The sequence below is a fragment of the Panonychus citri genome, unplaced genomic scaffold, assembly GCF_014898815.1.
Source record: "Panonychus citri isolate SS breed McGregor unplaced genomic scaffold, ASM1489881v1 Contig00125, whole genome shotgun sequence".
Taxonomy (NCBI): Eukaryota; Metazoa; Arthropoda; class Arachnida; order Trombidiformes; family Tetranychidae; genus Panonychus; species Panonychus citri.
The window spans coordinates 318,479-340,326 of NW_026515530.1; the positions used below are offsets into that span (position 1 = coordinate 318,479).

General features: G+C 31.0%; 6 protein-coding genes and 1 long non-coding RNA gene across 11 annotated transcripts in view; 3 read left to right on the forward strand and 4 right to left on the reverse strand.

Moving 5' to 3' along the window:
• LOC128390693 (uncharacterized) overlaps window positions 1-6,238 on the forward strand; it is a 45,360-nt gene extending 39,122 nt beyond the window's left edge. For 2 of the 4 annotated variants that reach the window (XM_053350448.1, XM_053350450.1), the window contains 5 exons: window positions 234-381; window positions 561-857; window positions 2,288-2,407; window positions 3,893-3,966; window positions 4,184-6,238. In XM_053350448.1, coding sequence (XP_053206423.1) covers window positions 234-381; window positions 561-857; window positions 2,288-2,407; window positions 3,893-3,966; window positions 4,184-5,063 — 1,519 coding nt within the window. In that variant the 3' untranslated portion in view covers window positions 5,064-6,238. The remainder of the gene's footprint in view (window positions 1-233; window positions 382-560; window positions 858-2,287; window positions 2,408-3,892; window positions 3,967-4,183) is intronic. The other 2 variants (XR_008325668.1, XM_053350449.1) reach the window with 2 other exon arrangements.
• A 910-nt stretch (window positions 6,239-7,148) lies between these two features.
• On the forward strand, window positions 7,149-9,357 carry LOC128390642 (plasminogen activator inhibitor 1 RNA-binding protein-like). Its single transcript, XM_053350391.1, has 2 exons — window positions 7,149-8,681; window positions 8,891-9,357. Exons 1-2 carry the CDS (start codon window positions 7,308-7,310, stop codon window positions 9,143-9,145), a joined length of 1,629 nt encoding a protein of 542 aa, XP_053206366.1. The 5' UTR covers window positions 7,149-7,307; the 3' UTR covers window positions 9,146-9,357.
• Window positions 9,358-9,503: 146 nt separating this feature from the next.
• Window positions 9,504-10,555, reverse strand: LOC128390643 (vesicle transport protein USE1-like). The gene is given in 2 exon segments (XM_053350392.1): window positions 9,504-10,086; window positions 10,089-10,555. Coding segments are annotated over 2 exon segments (831 nt in total). The 5' UTR covers window positions 10,435-10,555; the 3' UTR covers window positions 9,504-9,601.
• Window positions 10,556-10,844: 289 nt separating this feature from the next.
• On the reverse strand, window positions 10,845-14,050 carry LOC128390638 (CD151 antigen-like). Its single transcript, XM_053350389.1, has 5 exons — window positions 12,804-14,050; window positions 12,025-12,198; window positions 11,726-11,929; window positions 11,571-11,654; window positions 10,845-11,496 (listed from the first exon to the last, which is right to left on the reverse strand). Exons 1-5 carry the CDS (start codon window positions 13,080-13,082, stop codon window positions 11,416-11,418), a joined length of 822 nt encoding a protein of 273 aa, XP_053206364.1. The 5' UTR covers window positions 13,083-14,050; the 3' UTR covers window positions 10,845-11,415.
• A 146-nt stretch (window positions 14,051-14,196) lies between these two features.
• On the reverse strand, window positions 14,197-16,464 carry LOC128390639 (CDP-diacylglycerol--inositol 3-phosphatidyltransferase-like). Its single transcript, XM_053350390.1, has 2 exons — window positions 15,786-16,464; window positions 14,197-15,691 (listed from the first exon to the last, which is right to left on the reverse strand). The coding sequence occupies exons 1-2, from the start codon at window positions 16,309-16,311 to the stop codon at window positions 15,537-15,539; spliced, it is 681 nt and encodes a 226-aa protein (XP_053206365.1). The 5' UTR covers window positions 16,312-16,464; the 3' UTR covers window positions 14,197-15,536.
• Window positions 16,465-16,504: 40 nt separating this feature from the next.
• On the reverse strand, window positions 16,505-19,870 carry LOC128390637 (THO complex subunit 5 homolog). The gene is made up of 13 exons (XM_053350388.1): window positions 19,546-19,870; window positions 19,258-19,416; window positions 19,071-19,181; window positions 18,824-18,997; window positions 18,689-18,759; window positions 18,507-18,621; window positions 18,312-18,444; window positions 18,142-18,216; window positions 18,029-18,072; window positions 17,756-17,952; window positions 17,592-17,690; window positions 17,129-17,514; window positions 16,505-17,059 (listed from the first exon to the last, which is right to left on the reverse strand). The coding sequence occupies exons 1-13, from the start codon at window positions 19,774-19,776 to the stop codon at window positions 16,695-16,697; spliced, it is 2,160 nt and encodes a 719-aa protein (XP_053206363.1). The 5' UTR covers window positions 19,777-19,870; the 3' UTR covers window positions 16,505-16,694.
• Window positions 19,871-19,988: 118 nt separating this feature from the next.
• On the forward strand, window positions 19,989-21,470 carry LOC128390641 (uncharacterized). 2 transcript variants are annotated; one of them, XR_008325663.1, is made up of 3 exons: window positions 19,989-20,262; window positions 20,582-20,643; window positions 20,714-21,470. It is a non-coding gene; the product is annotated as an uncharacterized LOC128390641 (long non-coding RNA). The 2 variants fall into 2 exon arrangements; XR_008325662.1 differs by having other exon boundaries at window positions 20,784-21,470.
• Window positions 21,471-21,848: the final 378 nt, after the last annotated feature.

Sequence of the window (21,848 nt, forward strand, 5' to 3'; positions counted from 1 at the left end):
TCTATTCTTTTGTTTTTCTATTGTGTGTGTGTTATAATATTCAAATGACCAATGGAGATTATAACATTGTCTCTCTTTTTCTCTTTCATTATTCCTTCGCCTCTGTTTCCATGTTGATTAACAATCAACTCAATCTAATTTTACCAACTAAACCTGATTCCATACACAACAACATATTGATGATTATCAATTGACCTTTGTGTTTTATATTACATGGTTTATGGTGATGATAGAAATGAGTCATTACAAGTATTAATTGGTGATACTGCTATTCTTGATTATTTCCGAGCAAATGAACCCGGATGTAACCTGAAGCTTCTTGGTGATTCCATTTTTGATGATGCTTATGCTGTTGGAATGCAAAAAGGTTTCCCGTTAAAAGTAAGTCAATTGATAGACAATCAATATTTCTCATATTCACCGCAATTAACTTGTTGTTCTTATTTTTCTTTTTCTTTTTTCTCAATTTTCCCCTGATTCCTGTTTCGATTATCCCACCTTTACTGGATTATCATCATTCTCTCATCAAATTTCTTCATCAATATTTGTGATTTCATCAGAATGCAATATCAGATTTAATTTTGAGATATAATACTTATGGATACTTGGATCAACTTCAACGTAAATGGTATGGTCGAGTTCCGTGTCTGGAAAATTCATTGAACAATTTAAATATTCCCAAACCATTGAGCGTACGTGCAGTTGCTGGAGTATTTATCATGCTTCTATGTGGTCTTGGTGTTGGAATATTCATCCTAATGGTGGAACATGTTGTCTTTAAATATGCTCTTCCAAAATTGCGAAAGATGCCTAAAGATACTTACTGGAAGAGTCCGAATCTCATGTTTTTCAGTCAAGTAAGTCATTGAAATGATAATAATAATAATAATAATAATAATAATCTTCATGAATGATAAACTTTCTCTTTCTTTGTTTCATCATTAAACCATAAGCAGAGAGAATACTGAATCAACTTTCTTATTATTAGTAGTATATTTTTTTTACTCTCATCAATATCATCATAAAGAAATAGAAAAGTGTTCATGATGCTCATTTACTTTTTATTGATGATGACAGCTTTTTTCTTCCATCATCATCAATATGGTTTTATCATCTTTATATTCATCGATATAAACCGTTATCATAATTTCATGAAACTGATACAAAAAGTAACCAAGTCAATTGGTTTTAACTTAATGATTTTACTTTGATGAAAATCGTCTCTACTATTCAGTATTGACAAGAACTTTTGAAAACCTTTAATTCAACGTTATTTTATCGGATTATACATGTATCATTATATTTCACTTTCTTTAGTTAAACTTGCGATTTTCTTGCAAACAAATAGTCTATCTCATAGTGAATAAAATTAATCTTCAAATGCCCTGAAGGTAAATGACAGAGTAGATTTTTTCGCTCTCTCTCTCTCTCTCTCTATAGTTAAATTGTTTCTCATTTAACTGATTCTCTATATGTTTAGAGATGACACCATTATAACCATGATAATATATTTTCTTAATTTTTTCTCCATAATTTCTCATTAAACGAATCAACAATTTAGTCAATCGAGTTAATCTTCTCCATTGTGAACCATCAAATTGTTGAACATTGTAAATCACCTCAACCATGAAAATCTAAAGTTCAACAATTAAGTCAATATGTTAATCATTTTTTAGCTTATTTTCTTATTTTCCTATCCTCTATTACTTATATTAAATTGTGTTCATCTTAACGATTTATTAAATCATTTCCATCATAATCAGTTTGACGTATTCATCAAAATCAGATTAAAAATTATTTATTCCTCTAATACCATTTAATAGATAATTAATTGTTTCCTAAATTGTAAAACTTTGATTGAACCTTTTTCCTGATTCCTGATCAATAAGATTTTAAATTGTTGCTTTTTGGTGTTTTTTTTGCTCGTTGTTATTAAATTATAATGATTTAATAGAATCCATCCTAATTGATTAGCTTGACATTTACTCAGAAAAGTAAACTGATTATGACAATCAATCGCAATTGGAATCGTTGTTGATGATGATCTCGTTTCCTCAAATTTCATCTTATAATTAAATCATTAGCTATAAATATTTGATTTGTCTCATTCAATTGCTTGGAAAATGTTTGACCATCGAAAACAATTTACTATTTCATTAAATTGTCGTTAAAAGTTTTTTGATTCTTTTTTTTTGTTCTCATCTCACCAATGAAATTATCTTTCAATCAAATAATCAAACAATAATTTATCTGATCATTTCTTTTTTCTCTCTCTCTCTCTAACCAGAAATTATATCGATTCATCAATACCGTTGAACTTGTATCACCACATCATTCAGCCAAGGAAATAATGTCAAGCCTAAGGACTGGACAGATCACAAGTCTTTTCCAAAAGAGTTTAAAAAGGGTATGAATATCATGATCGAAAACCACTTTTCCTTTTTTTTATCTTCATCTTTTTTTCACCACCACCGCATCACTTATATTCATCCCTCTTTTTGTGTATCTCATCATGTACAGTATAGACACTTCCTTTTCCTCCTCATCCTTTTCAATCTCTCCACTTAATGTAATGTGAATTGCACTTTGATAGTTTTTTGGTTTTTCAAACTCTTTTGGTAGTTTTACTTGGAGAGTGAGACAGAGACTGAGAGAGAAGAATATTATTTTTCCATATCAAAGGAGACTAGGGAGATGAGTAGAATAAAGGAAGTGGGTGGTTGATAGGAAAGACCTTTTTTTGATGTACTCTAATTCTGAATTCTGATTAATACTTAATCTCGGGTGAAAAAAAAGAGATTCAGCTACAAAGATTGACAGATTTTCCATTCTGATTAAGCTGTTAGTATATTCCACATTATTATCTATCAAATTCATGGTATTTATTCATTGACTGTTCTTGGGAATAAGGATTTTTGCACGAAAGAGATTAACTGTTAATATAAAGTCTTTTACAATCCGATAGATCATCATCATCATCTTCATCATCATTTTGTTTTTATTTTCTTTGTTCTAGATAATAATATTAATCTTTCATTTTTCTTCTTCTTCTCTGGATTATAAACAATTCACTTTTCTGTATTAACTGAACATTCAATCAATTTCCTCGTCGCTTTCGATTACCACTAAATTCATTCAACAGTTAACTTATTTCCTCATCTAAAAGACAATGTTACAGTTTTCATAATCTTTTCCAATTGTACTCACAATGTTTATATGAATTTTTTGATGTGATTCCATGAAAATTTTGTTTTTCTTACCTTGGAGCTGGTTAGTTCTCATTGCAAGTCATTCATTGATTTTGATTTATATTTATTGACAGTTTAATGCTGTCGTTAACTTGAACAACAATCAACTGACAAAAGTAAAATGATTTACTCTTGATTTACCTACAAACTGTTAATACAATTCATCTATTTATTGTTGAACATAAATGTTAGACTTTTTCCAATCACTTGAGGTAATGAAGATGATGAACTTTACCATGAATCTGACGAGAATTAATGATCATCATTAATCGAGAGATAAAATTTCATCTTTAAAATTGTTACTCTCATTTTTCAATTCATTTTATATTCTCAATTAATTGTTACACTTTTTTTTCTGTCTCCATTAATATTGATCAATGAATTTTCAATTTTCTATAAAATAGTAATTTGTGTTTATCCAATTTTGTAGTGACAATTAACGTTGATTAGTTTTCCATACCCACTCCTTTGGGTAATTGTTATAATATTACTTATTTGATAACAATTATCAATCGAAGGTTAATTATTATTTTCCTTCTAATCATTAATCGTCCAATGTTGTATTAACTAATTCTTATATTTATATTGTTTTATTATTTTCTATTGGCTCCCATTCCCTGATATTTATTGATTGTTATTCACAGAAAGCAAAGGAAGAGGCTCGTCGTCGTAAAAGTAAATCACAATTTTTTGAGATGATGCAGGAAGTAAGAAAAATGTAAGTATCAATCATTGTAATGATTAAATGATGATTATGATTATTGCAATAGAAACTAAATCATCATCTAGTAAGATTTTTATGATTAAATTAACTCTTGATCTTTTCTTCATGATTACCAAACATTATTACCATGATGATTATTAACCAAACTAATGTTATTATTATTATTGTTTCTCATGTGTGTTTTTATTGTTTTTATTTATTTGTTTTCTAGGGTTCAAGATCAAAAGGATGAACAGAGAATAGGAATTGTAACAAATCAACCGATATTAATGACTTCACCTCCTCTATCATTACCTGTTGTTAATCAAGATTCATTTCTCAGTGAAAACGATTCAATTGGAGGGGCAACAACAATTAGAACTTCATCAATACGATGGAAAGAGCCATCTTTTACCACAGAAGATGAACCAGCTTATCTTCATCAGCCAGTTCTTAAAACACCTCGAACAAAACCTCCGTCAAGTTTAAAGTCCAGTGATTCACGAAACAATACATTAACTAATCGATTGGGAAAAACGAAAGGATCAACATCGTTAAGTTCAACTGAACTGTGTCCACCTCCATATGGTTTAGGTTATTATCGATCACCATCATCAGCATCTTCAATTGGTTCTGAGGGTGGTAGGCAAGCTTCTTGGTGTGCTACCCAAATAATTAACATGAGAGAAAATGTATCCATATCTCTTGAAGATATTGCACTTCCAGGTGATTCAGGATGTGGATTGGGAGGAAATAATAGACGAAAATATTTTGGATTAAATGAGATGAATTTAATTAAAACCTGGTCATTTGATGATCTCTCAATTCTTAAACAGCAATTAAGTTATCCTGCTAATTCACCAATTGAACAGGATAAAATGACTCTACTTTACTCGCAATCCCCTCGAGCCTCCATGATTATACAAAGTCCACGTCACACCTCCATGGTTGATTCAGTTAAAATTCAATCCATGAGCAAGGAAGATATAATCTCACTTTGGCGTAGCTCAGAAAGGGAGCTATTAAATAATCTTCAAGATGCTCTCCAGCAAAAGAAAGCCCTGGAAGAGAGACTAGCAGTTCTTACCAGAATTTTAATGAAACCTCCTTGATGATTATCCTGGTTAGATTTTGTTCTGGACTCTTGAAAATTTAATCAACGAATTAATTTGATCACATCAACAACAACAAAAATTCATATGTAAATATCCAACAATTAATGTTAACTTTTCTCTTCTCATAAAGGAAAAGGAAAACAAGTACATTTAACTTGGTTCATCTTTTAGCAAATTTTCCCAATCGATTCATTTTCGAACAAATTTCTTTCCAATTGGTCATGTCATCCTCTTTTTTTGCTTGACCATTTACCTGTTTAATCAAAGAAAGGATTATTTTTGGCAATCATTATATATTGATGTTTAATGGTGATGAACAGATTGACTAATTGGTTAACAATCAACTTTCTCAATGTGTTGGTTAAAAGGGTGATTAACTTTTAACTGGAACTGTAAATTAATCAATGAGACCATCTCTCTGGAATTTCATCAAATGGGTCATTTAACTATTCAAATTACATCCAGGATCTTATTCTGGTTAAAATTGTGTTCAAATCAACTGAACATATAAACAAAAATCAACGTAACAATTTATTTCTCAATCTTTTCAATTTCATCAAAATTTTAATTCAGATCTTTAAATTCTTCTAATCATCTTAATCAACGATCAACATTTCTTTTCTCGCTCCAATCATAATCATCAATATCATCATTTTCACTTTTAATCAAGTTTCATTTGAATTAAGACAATTTTTTGTTTTTTTCCCCTTGATTAGTTGAAACTTAAATACACAATTAAGATTTGAAAATCTTTTCTCCTGCCTGGAAATGATTTTGATACGAAACAATTAAGTCTGTAAATTTAGAATTCTAATCAATTGGATGGCGCAAAAAAAAGTAAAAAATTGCAACTTTAATTACACGAATGTTAATCAATTAATGATTATGCAATTTTAATTAACTATGATAATTAATTAAATGGAAAACAAAGTGACAGATTGGGAGTTAATCTTTTGTTAATCTTGATTAACAGTGATTAAGATGGACAACGAGAACCACGGATTGGAAAATCTAATCATCATCAAGGAGTTTTATGCAATTTCTTATATTTTCATCAAATCAAATCAATTATAATCTATAGTTAAATCTGATATCATTTTAATTGTTCCAATCTTCACAATCAACTTACAATCTTATTAACAATTGTAATCATATTGATTTGATTCTGTTATCACCACCTGATCAACTTTCTAATTGTTTAATCCAATTTCAACATGAAAAGCCAATTAATTTGTGTTTCCACCAATTGATAATCCTGATTATCCTGTAAATCATTTGGTTAGATTTCTCTCTGTTAACAAACACAAACAGCACAATTAACTTTATTAATCTTTGTTCATTATCAAATTGTTATCCAATAACAATTAATGTTAAATATTTTTTTTGTTTCTCTTTCTCCTTTGTTCAATTAATTTTTCTGTCCTCCATTAATTGTTAATCAATTATCAAAACAAAACAATTTTGTTCTTTTCCGTTAATTGTTAATCTCAATTGCACAAATTACTAAATTATTTCCAATCCAGATTATTATTCATTCCTGTTATCATTTTTTTCAATCTCGGTTCCTCTCTCTCTCTCTCACTATTTGATTATAATCAACCAGAAGCCTAAAACTTAATTAGCTATCTGATTGTAAACTAATCATTGAAAATCAATCAATCTTCAAGATGAGAAACCAAAGCTTAATTATAACAATCAAGACGAGTTATCAATCAGCTCGATAAGAGTACAAGGTAAATGATGATGAAGAATAAGAAGAAGAGGAAAGAAAAGTATATGAAATGTGAGGAAGAAGAAGAAGATAAAATGTTGAGTAAAAATCCTTTGAGAGTAAAAGTAAAGTCCAAAAAGCGAAGGTCAAAGGAAGAGATTAAGTTAATCTCTTGCTCGATTGGAAGAGTGAAAAAAGATGGAGCCACAATTTTGGAAAAATCGAAGGTGAAATTCAATTTACGCGCCTTTCTAATCCTATGTAACTTTAACATCGAAAGTAAATGTAAAGGTTGACCGGTAGATGGAACGACTCAACTCTCTGTCTATTTTCTTTCGGATTCTTTTCTCATCGATAGCGATAATATCGCCCATTTGAGAAACCACATTTTTCTTTGTTTCATTGGAAAGCGTGTGAAAATCTTTAAGATTTATAAATAATCTCATTCTTATTTCTATTTTTCTTTTGTTTTCTTCTAAATTCTTAAAATAAGAATAAATTAACTCTGTTCAAATTGTTATTATATAATCATGGAGGTGAGTTATGGTATTGGAGTGAAGAATAGATATGCTCTATTCATGGCTGATGAAAATGTCGACCCATTGGATTTAATATCTAAACCATTGAAAAATTTAGATTCTTCTAAAGGTTCACCCTCAGTAAATGAAACCAATAAGGTTAACTCATCTGAATCATTTTCTACCTCCAATGCTCCTGTTAAAGATAATCAGGTTTCCCTAGCAAAAGGTAAAAGTGTTAAAAAGGTTACTTCTGATTCCAATGATAACCAGGAAACCAAAGGATCATCTAATGCTGCAAAAGAAAGGTCTAGTAATACTGGTAAAGAAAGATCTAATAATGCTGGTCAAAGTAGAGATCTTGTAAATGGTGAACGTGCTTCTGGCAATCGTGATCGTGATCAAAGAAATAGAACTGATCGTGGTCGTGGAGGTCGTGGAGGTCGACCTGGTGGTCGAGGTGGTTTTCAAGATGGTGGAGGACGTGAGCATGATGATAATGGTGGACGTCGATTCAATCGTGACCAGAATCGAGACAAAGAGAATCGATCTGACTATGAAGGACGTGGTGAAAGAAGAGAAGGCCGTGGTCGATTTGATTTCAATCGTTCTGAACGAAGAAATCGAGACGATGGCGGCAATCATGCGGGTCGTGACAATAGAGAACACAGAGAACATAGAGAACCCAGGGAACCCAGAGAACCAAGAGAACCGAGAGAACCAAGACGTGATTTTGTTAAAGATTCGGCTGCTGATTCTAGTAAAGATGCATGGGAATCAAATGAATGGAGTACAGATGCTTGGGGAACTACTGAAGCATTTGGAGACTCAACTGACAAAAGACCTCGAGACCGAGAAAGTGGTGGAGAAGGCAGAGGTTCCAGAGGAAGAGGTGAAGGCCGTGGACGAGGTGGATTCAGAGGTCGAGGACGAGGACGGGGTGGCTTTGATAATCGAGGTAAACGAGAATATGATCGACACTCAGGGTCCGATAAATCAGGAATCAAACCAACGGAAAAACGTGAAGGCGCCGGATCATTCAACTGGGGACCTGCTGTTGATAATTGGGGTCAAGAACCAGAGGCACAAACTAATCCTGAAGAAACACAAGAAAACCAAGAAGACAAAAGTAAAATCGGCGATTGGAACACAGGGGGTGATGAAGCCTCTAAGGAAGAAGTTAAAACTGACGATGAAGCAACTAAAGTTGAAATAAGTTACGATGAATGGAAAAAACAGGAAGAAGAGAAAAGATTAGTCCCAAAATGGAACATTCGAAAACCAGGTGAAGGTGAGGAGAATAATCCTGAATTCAAAAAAGGTTATGTGCTCAAGAAAAAAGACGATGACAATGCCGATGACGATGAATACGAAGAAATTGAAGTGGTAAGTTGAAATTTTCTTTAAATTTTCTTTTTTCTTTATCTCCTTCAATTTAAGCCGATTTTTCTGTCTTATCTAATGGCAAGAGGAACATGCTACGTCGGAGAGATTAACAATCCAATCACGAGACCTGAGATAATCTTTATTGTCTTTGTTGTTCAAAATTGTATTAACATTTATCTCTTTCTCAAATTGATAAATTCTCTTTTCAGGAAATAAGGCATGGAAGAGAAAAGAAATTGTTAGACATTGAAATTAATTTCAAGGATGAAAATCGAGACATGAGAAGAGGCAGAGGTCGAGGTGGTCCAAGAGGTGGAAGAGGTGGACCTGGAGGACGAGGTGGAGGCGGCGGTCGTGGTGAAAGAGATGGTGATCGCTCTGACCGACGCAGGGGAAGAGAAGCTTCAAAACAATCAGCACCGAAAGTTGATGATATGGAAGCTTTCCCATCATTAAATGCTTAAGAAAATTATTCAAATTGATAATTAAGCTTTCTCCTAATTAACACACACACACCACACACAAACACACTCTCAAGTTGACACTTGATTTTCTTCTCTAATTTATCCTTAGACTTTGATTATCGCGATTGATTCGGTTGTAAGAAAAGCTTTAACATGTTTCATATCCAATCGAAAACCAGCTCAATTAAAAAAGTTAATTGTCTCAATTTTCATTCTTGATTGTGGTTCTATCCTCATTTTATCCTTTTGGCTTTGTAATACTTCTCGATCTGTTTTCTTTTCCATTGTAAACATTAATCAATTGCGTTGTTTGAATGTAAATTGGCAAAAGCAATTAATTACGTTCTTCAATGATGAATCGTCTGATAATAAAATTATATTATTACAAAAAGGATAAAACAAAAAAAAATAAGAGCATTTTGTTTACATCTTTCCTTTTTTAATCTCAACTATTGTTCATACTAAACTTTCCGGATAATTGAACTTTTTGGTGAAAATTTTCATAAACAAAACCATCCAAAGGAAAGCGAAAGCAGTTAATCCCAACATGATCCAAATCCACAGTTGACAAGATCGACGGACGAATTCACTTAAACGATCAGAACTTTTCTTTAATCCGGAAGAATTTACATCGGCAACATTAGTCGCCGATTCGATTGTCTCACAATCTTTGCGAATCACTTGACTAGATTTGATTGCAAATTCTTTCAAATTCTTGGTAAAATCAAGCATATCGGCTGCCGCTTCGGCCTGAATCAACATGGTCTCACCAAGAATCGCCGATTCATCTTGTTTACCTTCACTCGTTTTGTTGGGCTCATCTTTTTTCAACACAAATCGATTCCTTAAACCATCATTTGTCTCCTGGTCGCCATTCAGTAGTTCATTTCTCACTTCTTCAGTATATTTTGCTTTTGATTTGATTCCAATTTCCTTGTTTTACATGTTGATTCAGTTGTAGCGGTTGAAGGAACTGGTGATAATATTTGACAGGCGAGTAATTTTTGTGAAGAACTTTTCAGTTTATCCAAGTCAATTAGACCTTTTAAGAATTTAACATTACGAATATATTCAGCTAATTCGTCTTGATCAGATTTAAGAATATCCATTCGGCGAAGTTCACCCAATTTCTCTTCCAAAGCAATTAAATAAGATTCCAAACGCCAACGGTAATCTTCATTTGAGTGATTAACCATTTCCATACATTTGTTTAATAAACGTTTAAAGTCAATTAGAAGTCGCTGTCCAACCGATGAACCAGCGGCTGTTAAACATTCACCTTCCGTCATCACAACTTTCAACTATTAATGTAACAAAATATCAAAACAAATTTAAATCAATTTGAAAGAATTAAAAAAAATCAAGAGAAAAGTAAAAAAAAAAATTAACTCAGAATAAAAATTTTCTCAATTTGTAACAAATTCATTTGTTTACAAAACCGAAATTAGTTCCTAATGCCACCAAGAGATGGCGCCACTAATTCTCTAATTGAGTGTAACAATTAATTGATTTTAAATTAATTAAATGTTGAAACTGTGATTAAAAATAATATTCAATTCTCTCAGTTGATGTTGAATAGTTTTCTAATATTTACCCTGAGAAACTTAATGAGTTGGTAATTGTTGTTTTGCTTTATGATAAACACACAAATGATTAACTAATTGTTTTATGATTGAAATGATTTTAATGATGATAATTATGATTACAGGCAGTGAGTAATTTTTCAATATGATTTAAAAGCTCAAATAAATTAAAGTTTCTCTTTGATTGTTGATTAATTTTGTTAAGAAGCAAATTTTGATTAGCCTAATGATCAATACTAATATGATATAATATGATTGATTTTGATGATTTCACTTTTTCATTTAAATGATTTGACAAGAGATTTAATTAAATTGCTCTTTTCCATTGAACAAATTATCAATTAAAAAGTATTTTCATTGAAAGATGAAAACTAAAAGACGAGATTAAAGAGATTTTGGTTTTCCATCCATTGAATAGTTAAATCAATCCAAGACAATTAAATTAATCTTTAATAGTTTGTAATCTAAGAAGAAAAAAGTTTCTAGTAATTTTAATTTTGAGTAATTTTGTTAATTTTCACCGTCCAATTAAGTTAATCAATCCAATCAGTGTCTCGTAGTTGTTGTCCACTCCTGAAAAGTTCAATCCAATTGACGAAAAGCGAGAAGGAAAAAAAACACAATTCATTTAATTGTTATCTATTTAATCCAATGAACAATAATTTCTAATTGCGATTAAATTGTTAATCAAGTATCCTCGCGATCACTGAGACTGGAAGTTGACCCGAGAGCACGACATAAACATAGAGAAATAATCATTCCAAAAAGCTAAATCAAAGGGAAGAGAATAAAACAAAATTGTGATTAACCCAATTCGAAGCTTAATTGTTTCAACAATTTACCGTAATTCCTGAAAATCCGCAGCCAATTATAATGAACACCAAACACTCAGTTCTTATGAACGCTTCCAATGCCGATTCACATCCCTGTAGATATTAAATGTTATCAGAATTATTTTTTTCATCGAAAATGATTAACTAATATTTCCCTTGATTACCTTATTGTGACGATAAGTATCTGGAAAATTAGATTTACACTTTTCGTAATCAATTGGTCGAGGATTAATGTAAGAGTGTTTCTCTTTCATGTTAATCAAAGTACAACAAGTCTTGACCAGAGTGTTTCCTTGACCACCGACTGATTGATTTCGCCAAACAGATAGACGATAGTCTTCCGGTCCACCGATTCCACAGCATTCATACTACATGATAGAATTATAGAGAAAATGTAAAGTGGAAGAAAAATAAATTCCATATAAGAGTTAATCACGATTCTCTACAAAGATCAATTAATTACTTTGGTTTGAGCCAAATCGATGGCCGCAGTTAGAGCGTCATTGTAACCATATTGTTTCTGTAGTTTGTCCGTTAATTTAAGCTTCAATTCAGCGACTACTTTTTCTTGGAAAACAACGGCTAAAACTCCGACAGTTAATTCGAGAGCGAAAATAATGAAAAGAAAGGCCATGAACTAGAAAAAAAATTAGAAGAGTTGACAATTAAGTTGACAGTTGATTCGAGAATCAATAATGTGGAATCGAATCAAAAATCGTACATTTAAATTGGTCTAATTTTGCAATCTAATTGTTTCTCTTTCTCGTACAATCAAATTGATGGGAAAATTTTTACCAATTTAGATTGAATTTCAATCGTAATCAAATCAGTGAATCACATCAAGGTGAAGTTTAATTGGTTTAGTGATTAACCTCATCTTCTTTCATCATCATCATTATAATCAATTTGAAAGGTTGATTAACTTTTCTCTCGATCTCTTTTTTTCTGATTCAGTTTTATGAAATTCATTCAGTGGCACAATCAAATTAGAATTTAACTTTTTCTCTTCTTCTTCGGGATTAATAGTTGATTAATCTATTGATAGAAGGGATTAAATGATAATAAAAGAATATGGGGAAAAAGAGAAGCCCTAGGAGAGAGAGAGAATGAGAAATTAATTCTATGGAGAAAGAGTTCCAATAGAAATAGAATTTAATTTGTTGCGAAGAATAACCAAAATCATTTAATACTTCGTGGGAACAATTAGTTAAATCAAGTGAGAAGAGAAATTAAAAAACTTACAAGAATTAATAGAAAACGTAAATCTTTAAGTGCACCACAACATCCACAAAAACCGATGATGAAAATAGCCGATCCAATGGCGATCGAAGCCCAGGCCAAATATTGTGGAAGAGCGTAAGATGTTGTCTGATTAGCGAAAAGGCCAAATAAAAGTGACCTTTCATCTTCTACGAGGAAAAATATTCCAAGAGAGAAAAAAATTATTCCGCTTGACCAGAAGATTGCGTTGAATATTAATAGTAACAGTTTGGCACATTTAGCACCGCAGCTTAAAGCCATTTTATCCCGTAGAGAATCAATGGTGATTAGTTAATTAGTTAATTAGCACAATTAGAGTGAGTGAGGAACAATCAAATTTAATTAAAGGTTAAAATAATAAATATGTAAGAAACTTAAAGATTAGGGTTGGATTGATTTTAGATTAACAGGATTAATGTAATTGAATGGAAAAGTGTAGCACTTAAAAAATTGAATTAAATTTCAAGAATTGATTGTAAACAGGTAGACGATAATGTAACAATTGGTAAGATAATTAAGTTTCATGGTGAGTTGATTGTTGTTTGAATAAACAATTAAAGCTAAAGGTAAGAGATGAGAGATGAGAAAATAAAAGAGTAGATTGAATGAAAGAGTGAATTTGACAATTTATCCTGTTGGATAAACGATTGAGCGGGAATGAGAAATGAAGAGAGAGAGAGAGAGAGAGAGAGACGATGATGATGATGATGATGAGACTGATGATAGAGTGAGAAAGACAAATGAAAAAGAGAAAGGCTGAAGAGAGAGATGATGATGATAGGGAATGATGATGAAATTGATGGGGCGATATGATAACACAGGATTGAAATGTTACATGTAAGGATTAAGATGATGAAGATAAGGATGATAAGTTTGATGTCCAGGAGGAGAAAGTGGGAGTTACACTTGGATGATATTAAATTGTAATACTACATCATAGATGATGAATGATTGTGGAAAAATTAAAAATGAATGAAGTGATTTGTTGTAAAGACTTTTTCTCAGTTTTGTCTGTGATGACAAAAAGAAAGAGAAATGATAAAGATAAACATCTGCTCTTTCTTTATCATCACAATTTATCCATTACAAGTTAATTAATCTACACACAATTTACACAATTAACTCTCTCACCTTAATTGTGCAATCAATTATCACGACAATCAAATAAAACGGACACTTTTTCTTAATCTTCATCAATGAAACTTTATTTCAATAAAACTTTTCAACTCATCTAAATATACAAACACGAATGATAATTGACCTGAAAATTGTTGGTTAATTAAATCAAATCGAGAGAGAAACAAAAAAAAAGTGATTACGATTATCGTTGCATCGTAAACCAAGCGATGATTAACTGATTGTCGAATCAAAAATGTTAATACTAATCTTTTATCAAGTATAAGAGCTCAACATTGATTGTGTTTAGTTTATTAAGACAATTGATTTAATTTTCATCCGAATCACTAGTAATGTAAACATTGATTTGGTTAACTCTTTTTTCGTGTTTACATTTAGTTGAATGAGTTTGTGACTACAACGATTGTAACAGTAATAATAATAACAAGATGACCATTTGAAGATAACTGGACATAGATGATGGACAATGTGACAATAAAAAGTAACAATAATAATCAAAATAATGTAACAACATAAAATTGGAATGAAAATAAAAGATAATCATTGGAAACCATTATCATCAGAATGGAGTTGATATTATATTCAATCAAAGTAAGATGATGATGATTACTATGATTAGAACCATCATGAGAAAATGATGAACAGGAAAATTCATCATCTATTTTATGATTTAATGATAATATTGCTTTGATTCTGTTCCTTTGCCATTGATTTGATTTGTTGACTTTCGCGTGTTGATAACAAACAAAAAAATATCATTTCCAAAGGGAAGAGAGAGAGAGAGAGAGAAAGATGAAGATAATAATAATGATGTAGATTATGATTATGATGAGGGAGGATCTCTATCAGGTCAGAATTAGCTTTACATCAGGTTAACATTAATTTTAATTTCTCATCCTGAGTGAGAGAGAGAGAGAGAAGAGAAAATAAAATATCCTTTTCCATTTTGCTCTTTCCAAGCAAAATATAAAAAAAGAAACACTTGCCACACCCTTGGAATTGATGATATTTGTGGTTCAAGTTGCTCTCTCATTATATTAAGCTGAATGTTGTGTTTGGTGTGATACCTTTTGTCTTCCATCATAATAATATATTCCTATGACTTTGTTTTGATTCTAACGCACGATGACAACAATTTACAAAAGAACCGGAAATATAGGGTTAATTCCATCCGTTTTTCTTTTTGGAAGATGCTTTTCATTTCCATCGAATTGTTAACCTGGTTAACCTTTTGTATTCCACTTATCTGGTCACCATCGTCAAGTTACAGTCTCTCCACAATTCAGTTCTCTCTCTCTCTCTCTCTCTTTTTCTAGATCATGATAGTTCATTGGAATCCTAAAGGTTTTCTCATTGAAAATAAACTTTGATTCAATTCGCATGGTTGGTTAGATGGATTAAATATATAATATGAATACGAGTTTACTGGTGCATTTAAATGCTTTTGCTTTAAATGTTTGTCTCACTCTTTATGCTGATTAATCTTGACGATGACAATGTTGAAGATGAGTAGAGATGATAAAGATGAGAGGATAAAGTAAAGAGCAAATCTGATGATTCGACGTAACTTTAATTGGATTAATTTGCTTTCTGTGATCTCTCCAATACATCAATCGATCCAATGTTAATTACTGCAGACATCGCCTGAAGAATGGTAATGATAAGCTTGAGTATAGCGATCGGTCCTGAAATCCATGCAATCAATGGATACAATCCAACATTTACAAATTTAACTAATCAAACAATAGATGAAAGAAAAGAAAACAATTAAATACACAAAAGGGATAAAGAGATTTGTTGATTGTGTAGACAGAAAATTAAACTTACCATTTGGTCCTGAAGTAAAGTGACATAAGTAGAGAGACACATAGAAAACCTCATTGAAGAAACACATGAAGAAAAGAACTGCTCTTGATGTATAATAAATTCTGAGAATTTTGTTCTCACTCAGATCAATGAATTTATGGCTCGTTTTCCCTTGTAAAAGTGACCCCCAAATGTGAACCCAGTGACCGGCGATGTCAATTAAATTGATCAACTGGAAGAAGAACATGTATCGAGGATAGAAAAGACCAAGAACCATAACCAAACACATTGTTCCGCATCGATCGGTGAGTTGATCCAAAATGGCTCCAAATTTAGTCGATTGGTTAAACGCTCTCGCGGCATGGCCATCGAAAGCATCCAGAAAAGCGCTCAAGAAGTAACAAATCAACGCTTTCTTGTAATCATCTTTCATGTAGTAGAAAGAAATGAAAGCCAATATGATGCGAGCATAACCGATCAGGTTTGGAATGAAAAGGAAAATGTTCTCATTGGAAGAAGATGATTTAGTTGTTGATTTTGATTCCATTGTTGATTTTAAGTGAAAAAGAATAAATAAAAATGATTAAAAGTAAACAATTAAACACTGAAAGTGAGACAGAGGAAAATCATTGAACAAATAACAACAAAATAACCGAGACACTTTATAGATTTTTAGTTTGTTGTTACTCTTGGTTACCGATTGTTTCCCTATAGCAACGTCAATGGAAGCCAATTAAGTGTAAGAATTAACTTCTTTTTAATTAATGTAAACATAATAGTTTCTTTATGTTTATCGCAATAATACAATGATAGAGTGATTGATGATGATGATTATGGGTTTTCACTCGGTTTGTCTGGACTGTTTTGTTGTTTGTGGTGATTTTTCAATGATCAATTTGAGTCTAAATTGTGTATGTGTGATTAAGATGATTATCGGAAAAATCCATATTCATGAACGAATTCAAAAGGTTTACTATGATCACGGCCACTATGTTTTCGGGAAAAAATTCGGCCTTGAGGAAATTCCAATGGTCCTTCAGCTCCTGAATGATTCTGTTCGGCTTCCAATAAGGTATCAAATCCAATGCAAAGATAGTAAACTTGAATGGCTAGAGAACGAATTTTTTCCGATTCATTAATTAAATCTAAACATCGGACATTAATGTAATATTCCAGGTCACGTAATGCTATATCAATTGAACTTGTCTTCTCTGTTTGCCAATTTAAGATTAATTGAAAAATTGGACTATTCTCAGGGTAATTGTTGGGAACTGCAACGTAAGCTTTAAGTTGGGCTGAAAATGAAATAACAAAGATAATTGTGATTAATTGTTCATTTTATGGTTCTAATCAATTTCTTTTACCTGATCCTCTAACTATAATCAACTTAAAGAAATGTTCAGATCCGTCGATTAGATTAAAGTTAAACATCTTCACTCCTGATGGACAATTTAACCATTCATCTAGATTTGATGATTTCCAATCTTTGATTAGACAACTTATTTTGTTAAAGGAAACCGGAACAAGGCGATCGGGTAAAGATGTCGATCCACTTTCAAGTTCAAGGATAACTTTATGTAAACCAAGTCGAGATCTGAACCGATCTTTAATTGCGTCAATCACTTTGGTATAATTGTCAACGTTATTGTTTTTATCTTCATTATCAGGTAGAAAGCTTAATCCTGCCAATATTTGAGCCCATTTGTAAGCATAACCAATTTTATGATTAAGATCACTAAAACTGCCAATTCTGTGATGGGAAAAAAACATTGAACTCGTTAAATTGATACAAATTGTCCCAAAGTATATTTTAGATTGTCCTCTTACCTTAAAGCTTTAAGTTGATACTCATTTGCAGGATTAGGTGATGTCAATCCATCGTCTTTAATGAACAAATTGTCTAGTATATGAGAGTTCAACAGGTCACTGAAAACAAAGACAAATGATTAATTTAAAATAGAGAATCGAAAAGATGTCAAATAGTAAATTACCTCCGATTGACATCGTTTTCTCCAATAAGAGTCGCTTTTACTGTTATGATGCTGAGATTGATCATGTGAAAAAATTCAATCATCAATTTGGTTTCTGTTTCAGGATCAATGAAATTCAAGCTAACTGATAATGGGTGAGCTGAGATTAATTTTTTCATGATCAATTCTCTCTTGTCAGTCTTTGATTTACGATGGCGCTATAATTATAAAAGAAGGAAACAAGAGAATATGATTAAAATGAAAAATCGAATTGAAATCAATCGTAAACATTACCTTTCCTTTGCGATCTTCACCATCGGATTCGGCACTTTCTTCATCTAAAATGAAAAAAGTTCTGATTAATCTCATATTCATAAATAATTGAATAACATTCAATTGGTTCTCACCTTCAATAATATTTGAGAACTGAGTTGCTTTAGCTTCATCTACATTTCCATTGATAGAGATTATGAATTTCTCATCTGAAAGAGAACAGAAACAATTTAGATCAATTGTTAGTTCGAATTGGATTTTAATTGGAGTTAATTAGCAAATTGTATTTAGAACTTGAACTTACTATAAGCTTCTTTCATGGCACAAGCATTTACATATAATACATACATCGGACGGGATAAATATAAAGCGTTCTCATGTTGACTATCAATGGTCTGAAGGGGTAATCCTAATTGTGATTGTAAAGGTTGAGCAGCCTGAGAAAATAATTCATGATTAAAATCAATTTCAAAAGATTCGAAGAGAAATATCAATTTACCTCAACGATATTCAATAGAATTGGTTTTATGCTTTCTAATCGTCGTTTCTCCTTCTCAATATCTTCTAGAATTGTTTCTTTTAATTTCATTTTATCTTCCAAAGTTGATGACAATCTAGAGAGAAACAAAATTAAGGAACAATTAGAATTAACCGAATTAGATGGATAAATGATCATCTCACTTTTTACGTTGTTGCAATTCCCATTCTAATCGAGCGAGTGTACATCTATGTGAATCTTGTGAATCGATGATCTGAAAATATCATAGAAATTTGATTAGTTATAAGAATTAAATTATAACAAATTTAATCTCCTACCGGCTGAGTGATTTCTTCCGGTGCTTCTCGATAAAACTCTTCCAAACTGACGAGTTCAATACTTTCATCTCTGGATTTTAATTCGTGACACTTTTTTATTTCTTTTTGTAGATGAAGAACTTCATACATCAGGTTCTGTAGCTGTAAATGGAAACTGTCAACTTTAGCTTTTTCCTAATAAAGAAATTGAGAGAGAAAAAAATTAGATTCTAAAAAATTGTTCTTTTACAAGTAATCAGTATCTCACCTCAGTTACTAAATCACGAGCATTTTTACATCTAATTTTATCATATCTGTTGAGCCTTTTAAGTTCCAGAAAAGCCATAGCAACTTCGAGTTTACGACTGTTAAATTCGGGCTGAAATATTTTAAGAATAAACATAACAAATTAAATAAAATCATCGAAAGAAAATGCGACAAACAACAAGGCTTACATCATTTTCTACATTATTATCTTTCTTGCGAATTTTCAACTCAGCTAATTGATTTCTAATCAGCTCACAGGTTTGATAGAAAGTGTCAACATCTTGTTGAGGTTCATGACTAAGGGCTTCTTTTTCCTCATTCTCAATGGCGGTCAGGGTAACATTCATCTGTGTAGAGAGAAAAAAAGAACAAAAAAAATCATATGTGAGAGAAGAAAAAAAGAAAAAGTAACAAGAAGGAAAAAAAAAGCTAATCAATGAGTAATGGAAATTGATTATTTCTATTGGACTACTGACCACATTGATTGTTACTTCATTCGATTTAGCCAATGATGGGGTCAAAGAAGATGCAGATGATGATGATTTAGATGATGAAGATGATGATCGGGTCATTTCTTTCTTATTCCCGGTTGATTCCTTCTTGTTGGCGGAAGAAGATGATGATGATGAGATGTTCACATTGGAAGATGATGGTGTTGACTGTTTACGACGAACTTTCCTATCACTGGACGATTTATCTGATTGCATTTTGACAAAAAAATAATACAAAAGTAAATTAATAAGCCAAACAATTAACAAATAATTAGCAAGATGATGATTAATGTTGCTGATAGAAAATCAAAACAACATTTTCCAAAAAGAAAACATTTCATTGGTTCCTTGGAATTGGCGGTAAATTTGAAAACCGGTAAAAAGAAAAAAAAATTAACCATTAGAACAAAATTTTCTTAATCAGCAATCATTTTCTTGATTGTTGTCTTTCTTTAAAGATTAATTTTTAAATCTATTCTTAAAACAATCACCTCTAAATGAATTAAAATCTCTTTTTCTTTTTAAATTCAATACAATCCTTTGAACATTTTGCTCCAATTTTAATTTTCCAATCCTTGATTCTCATTAATTAAGTTGTTTCATTTATCCCTCGTTTTAATCCTCTCAATTTAAATGATTAACTAATTAAACATGTTAATCATCTTTAATTTATTAAGTGTATCGCTTGTGATTAAATCAAAGGTTTGTAATTGAATCTTTCCCGCAATTAGTTGAAAAATTAAGTTTCTTACCTTTTATCAAAGATCCGTTTTAATTGATAAGATCAGAGTTAATTGTTGCATTGGTAATTCATCTCCAGGTCCAACTAAACATGATTTAAATGAGCAATTTAAACTTCAACCCATTGAAAAGATAAATGAACAATTAAAATTTCCCTAATTACATTTTCAATACTAATATTCCACCAATAAGAAATTAACTCTTTTCTCACCAAAAATCACAATCAATTGATCAATAATAATAATTAACGAATATTTTTCCTCATTCCCAAACTAATTAGAACAATTAATCGATGATTAAATATTCAAGATTTAAATTCTATTGGCCAATGTTACTAAAAAGGTAAATAATAATTACGATAATCCTTTTCTCTTAAATCATGTTTATCCGTTTTAATCCTAATCCCCAAAAGCTTTTCAATTGAATTGAATTTTTCATCTCTTATTCAACATCCGTGGCCTCTTATGGTTCCAATAAACAAGTCACCAAATATTATATTTATTCAACTGAATTAACTTTAACGCCTAAGGGCAAATCCCGATGCGGGTAAGTAGCATTTTGGGTCTTCGATTCTTGATCATCATCATCATTATCATCATCATCCCTAAAAGGATCCGGCTTGGATTATCATCAATCATCATCATCATCAAATGATGACCAGTCAACAACATTGAATATATTTCTATGTGTATTCATTTAGTTATCATGAACACATTGAACTAAATTGTTGAGATTGGATTACCTTAAATTGTTACCTTAATTTACTTGGTTAACTAATTGACACCGGACACAACAATTTAACTTGAAATCTTGATGATGATCATCTTTAAACTGTTAAGGATATTTGATTAACTCTAGTTATCCTAATCATCAATCTCCTATTAATCAACATAAACAAATGAATTAATTAATCAATTGAAGCTCCCAAAAACCACACTGATTAATTAATTTTTTTTTGTCTCAATGTCTCAAACTTATTTAATATTAGTTGTTAACAATAATCAAGAACATGATTAACATGATTATGATTATGATTAAGATGAGTATTGAATGTTCAACAATCACGATTAAACATTGTATTAGTTGTAAAGTAAAGTTTGATTGATTACCTTAAGTTAAATTAACTTTAATTAGTATTATTTTTAGTGCTTGTGAAACAAATAAAAAAGTTAAACAACTTTCGCAATTTAATTAATTGTTATTAATCTAATTGAGTTATATGTATAATCATCATATTGATCATTGACCTAGACTTTCACCAGAAAACATAACAACAATTAATTAAAATTAATTTTTTTACCATTTTGGTGTTAAAGTTAATCCATTTTTTTGTTGTTGTTCGTAATCATAATCATAATTAAACAACAACAATCGTTTTAATCATGATAATAATGGTACGTGATTAGTGAATGTTAATTTAATTATCTTAATATAATAATATAAAAATGTTATCATGTATTACTATTAATATGATAACGATTATTATTGTTTCAAGATTAGCATTAGAACTAAATTTAAATGATGATTAAATTGTGTTCAGATTTGAA

Coding starts and splice junctions, on each gene's coding strand:
- LOC128390642 (XM_053350391.1), top strand. CDS start 7,308: ATGGAGGTGAGTTATGGTATTGGAGTGAAGAATAGATATGCTCTATTC. Junction 8,682..8,890: donor AATACGAAGAAATTGAAGTG/GTAAGTTGAAAT, acceptor TTCTCTTTTCAG/GAAATAAGGCATGGAAGAGA.
- LOC128390638 (XM_053350389.1), bottom strand. CDS start 13,082: ATGGCTTTAAGCTGCGGTGCTAAATGTGCCAAACTGTTACTATTAATA. Junction 12,199..12,803: donor TACGTTTTCTATTAATTCTT/GTAAGTTTTTTA, acceptor TTTTTTTTCTAG/TTCATGGCCTTTCTTTTCAT. Junction 11,497..11,570: donor GCGGATTTTCAGGAATTACG/GTAAATTGTTGA, acceptor CCTTTGATTTAG/CTTTTTGGAATGATTATTTC.
- LOC128390639 (XM_053350390.1), bottom strand. CDS start 16,311: ATGGAATCAAAATCAACAACTAAATCATCTTCTTCCAATGAGAACATT. Junction 15,692..15,785: donor CTTTACTTCAGGACCAAATG/GTAAGTTTAATT, acceptor TTGTTTGATTAG/TTAAATTTGTAAATGTTGGA.
- LOC128390637 (XM_053350388.1), bottom strand. CDS start 19,776: ATGCAATCAGATAAATCGTCCAGTGATAGGAAAGTTCGTCGTAAACAG. Junction 17,691..17,755: donor GAAAACGATGTCAATCGGAG/GTAATTTACTAT, acceptor CTTTGTTTTCAG/TGACCTGTTGAACTCTCATA. Junction 17,060..17,128: donor GATTATAGTTAGAGGATCAG/GTAAAAGAAATT, acceptor TTTCATTTTCAG/CCCAACTTAAAGCTTACGTT.